This window comes from Arachis ipaensis, chromosome B06 (genome assembly GCF_000816755.2).
Source record: "Arachis ipaensis cultivar K30076 chromosome B06, Araip1.1, whole genome shotgun sequence".
Taxonomy (NCBI): Eukaryota; Viridiplantae; Streptophyta; class Magnoliopsida; order Fabales; family Fabaceae; genus Arachis; species Arachis ipaensis.
In genome coordinates this window covers 132,334,375-132,337,870 of record NC_029790.2, presented here as the reverse complement: position 1 = coordinate 132,337,870, position 3,496 = coordinate 132,334,375, and the positions used below count along the sequence as shown (strand labels likewise).

The following is a 3,496-nucleotide window of genomic DNA, read 5'->3' as shown; positions in this document are numbered from 1 at the left end:
ATATATATATATATATATATAAAATCGAGTCAGCTCACGAGCTAATGAGTTGAGCTTATCTAAACTCAAACTCGACTCATTTAAACTATGAGCTCAATTCCAAACTCAAGCTTGACTCACTTCCAGCCCTAGTAGCTAGTAATGAGTTGCTGATTATGTTAACTCGTGTGGGTATATTAACCTTCACTGATTATGTTAAATTGTAATACCTCTTTTTACTTTTCTTCTTCCCAAATTTCAACCTTATCTCTTACAAATCCCTTTTCTCTCTCTCTATCTAATATAAAATTTAAAAGTTAAATCAATTTGATAAATTACATTTTAAATATGGATATAGTTACGAATTAGTTAAGAAAGTAAAAACTAACATTTATTTTGTAATTTCTATAAAAGCTTTTTTTGTAGTATTTTTAATTAACCTCTTTAGAAAGTTTGCTAACGAAATCTTTTAAATATTATTGAATAAAATAAAAAAGTGGCCGATAACGAAATTTAGTACAACAATCTTTGCTCAATAACAATGCAAACTTGAGATATGAACAGCACTTCAAGGGACAACCATGATAAGAGAACCTCCAAAAAGCTTAAGGCTTAGCAGGAAACATAAATCTATTGCTTGATATGACAAAGAATACACCTGATATTATACTTTTCACCAATTGAAACCTTATAAATTATAACAGTTTTGCACCACCATGTTATTATGTATATTAACCCTACACTGAATAGCCATCTAGACATACATATATTCACCACCTCTAACGGCATTTTCAGCACCTTTCCTCTCCTCCTCAGCTTCCTTTTCCCTTTCCTTCCAGCTCTCATAGGCATGATCATCAGTTTGCAGCTCATACCGGCATATCGGACAAGAATTGTGTTCATCCTACCACATCAATGATCAAATTGATCATACCATATATCTAATCGTCTCATTCAATTATAGAATGCCACATTATCAGAAACATAAATTTGCTTCAAGAATAAAAGAGTAAACCCTAATCTTGTTCCCAAAAAGAAACACAGATGACAAAAGGGTGACAAAATTGTCATTCCATAAAAATCCATATATGATGATTTAAGTATCTTCTCAGCGAGGAACAAATTTGTTACTCTGAAATTGAGTTGCAACTTTGTCCCTTGTGTTTTTGGTCAGGGAAAAGATTGATGGTTTATTAAAAAAATCAAATAAATAATCAAATCATAGAACACGAATGAATCTGGGATGTTACGAATAATACCAGCCATGGTTTTAGACACGGTGGATGGAAAGTGTGCCTGCAAGGTAACTCTTGCATTTTGTCATCTACAGCCAGGTTCTCCCTGCAAATTGCACACTCTGCATCTTTCCCCAGCTTAGCCAGTATTTCCTCTGTGAGAGTAATGACAGGAAGTCTCGCCACGACTTCTTTACTGGCAGGAGGGGCCCTTGGAGCCACAGGACCATCTTCAATCATCTAACCATAATAAATTACAGCAAATTGTCGTTAATAAAGCAATGCAAAGTGTAGCAATGGAACTTTTGATCATACCAGAAAACATGCACACAATAAAAAAGCATGCAAGAAAATAAAATAAAATAATAATCCAACCAAGCACTAAACAATATGAGTTCAATTGAATGGTAGGTTATTTATATCTAAGTTACCGTCTTATTGATGTACCAATATTGATGACAGATCCACCAAAGCAGAAAGTGAAAAAGAACATCATTTATAGAGAGGTAAAATGAGCCTTGCTTATATTTATGAAGTCTCCTTTGGTTCCTTATCTTATGTGTGACGCGAATAAGTACTCAAATATAGCTTAAAGGAATGCTTGCTCAAATTTAACTAGGTGCACTCAAGTTAGGCCTAAATAATTTGTTAACAAATCCCAAATATCTAGGCTTACTTATGTTTCCAAGTACAACTAAACCACATTGTAATTCTGTCTTTAAACTTACCTAAATGGGAAGTATTATAATCTAAATAACGAGAGTTTAGAAGAACATATGAAAGGATTTTCAATGAATACCAGGGGCATGACTTCTTCCAATCTATTTATAAGCTCTTGAAGCACATTAGCTGCATTCTCTGGTGTGGTATCGGTCGCTGCCGAACCTTGAGAGGATTCAGCAGCAAACAAAGTAGCAGCAGTTGACAAGAGGTTTGACTGCACCAACCATTGAGGCTGAGGAGGTTCGGGATCTACAGTAAGATGCCCCTCGAAAAGATATCCTGAAACAACACAGTACGCGATAAATGAACACATACAAAAATAAATAGCACCTCAAGAAAATAGAAAAAAAAAAAACATATATTTTTTTAAAGAAAATCACCTCCATTCGTATTATTCTGCGCTGCAGGCTGCGAGGTTTGTGATGGGTTATCTTCTAAATGCAAGTGTTCCCTGGCCTGAGCAATGCAAGTCTTCAAGTGCTCCTTCTCAGAAGGCTCAGTAACAAGTAATTGAGCCTGCTCAAACAGGCCTAGGCCAGCATTCCAGAAACCCGGTGCCGTATATCTAGTCTTCAACACGGTAGCAACTCGGCATATAACCGAATAAAACTGCCACCAACAATCCAACATCACCACAGTCAAAACTGGTTTTAAATTCTTCACCAAAGACTAGCAACATTTCTTTTGTATATCAAATTTCAAGGATAAGGGAAGTTACACATCATAAGCCAAATCAAGGTTTATAGTAGTCATAGTCACTTTGTTACATATAATCTAACAACAAATCATTATTAGCAAAAATTAAAAATTAAAAGAAAACATCAATCAGAAAAATCAGTAATCAGAACCAATTCATGAACATTTTATATATTTTGTATATTTATTATTATATTCAACCATCCATACTTATCAACCCTAGCACATTAAAAAAATCTGCTCTTTCCAAGAATAAAGGATAACAACCAACTCATAACACTTCTAACTAGTCGGAAAAACAGAATTGGGAAAATGAATATGAATTAACAAAAAAATTAAAATAAATAAATAAAAAGAGAAGAAGAAAAGAAGCATACAGATTTACGAAGAGATGGAGAAGCTGATAGATATTTGCTCTGAAGCATGGATTTGAGAGAGGAAACAGCGCTTTCGAATCTTTGCTTCTTCCCCAATTGCTTCTGCAATTCTTCCAATTCTAGTCTCACCGAATCCTCCGATTCCATTTTATATATGAAATTGAAATGATTTCTTTTTCCTATTAGATTCAGATCGAATTATCAAAATTCAGAAACCCTTGTTCTTCTTCTTCTTCTTCTTCTTCTTCTTTTCTGTTCGGCTGTTCCTTCTGAAATAGCTTTTTGTTTCTTCCGAAGGAGGAAACCAGCGGAACGATCCTCTACAAGCGCGTCTACTGATGTCTCAGAAACTCAGCCAATAGTTCCATGCCACGTGTAACTAAAGTCTAATGCTGAAAAGGAGAGGAAAACCAATAGAGAGAAATTGACCGGTTGGCTGTTGCCAAGCAACGGCGTAGGCAGAATTTTTTTGAAAGGTTAGGAATT

The 3,496-nt window shown here is 34.9% G+C and overlaps 1 protein-coding gene across 1 annotated transcript; it reads right to left on the bottom strand.

The window, feature by feature from the left end:
• Nucleotides 529-3,326, bottom strand: LOC107605460 (E3 ubiquitin-protein ligase AIP2-like). The gene is made up of 5 exons (XM_016307347.2): nucleotides 3,011-3,326; nucleotides 2,318-2,546; nucleotides 2,014-2,216; nucleotides 1,239-1,454; nucleotides 529-883 (listed from the first exon to the last, which is right to left on the bottom strand). Exons 1-5 carry the CDS (start codon nucleotides 3,155-3,157, stop codon nucleotides 734-736), a joined length of 945 nt encoding a protein of 314 aa, XP_016162833.1. The 5' UTR covers nucleotides 3,158-3,326; the 3' UTR covers nucleotides 529-733.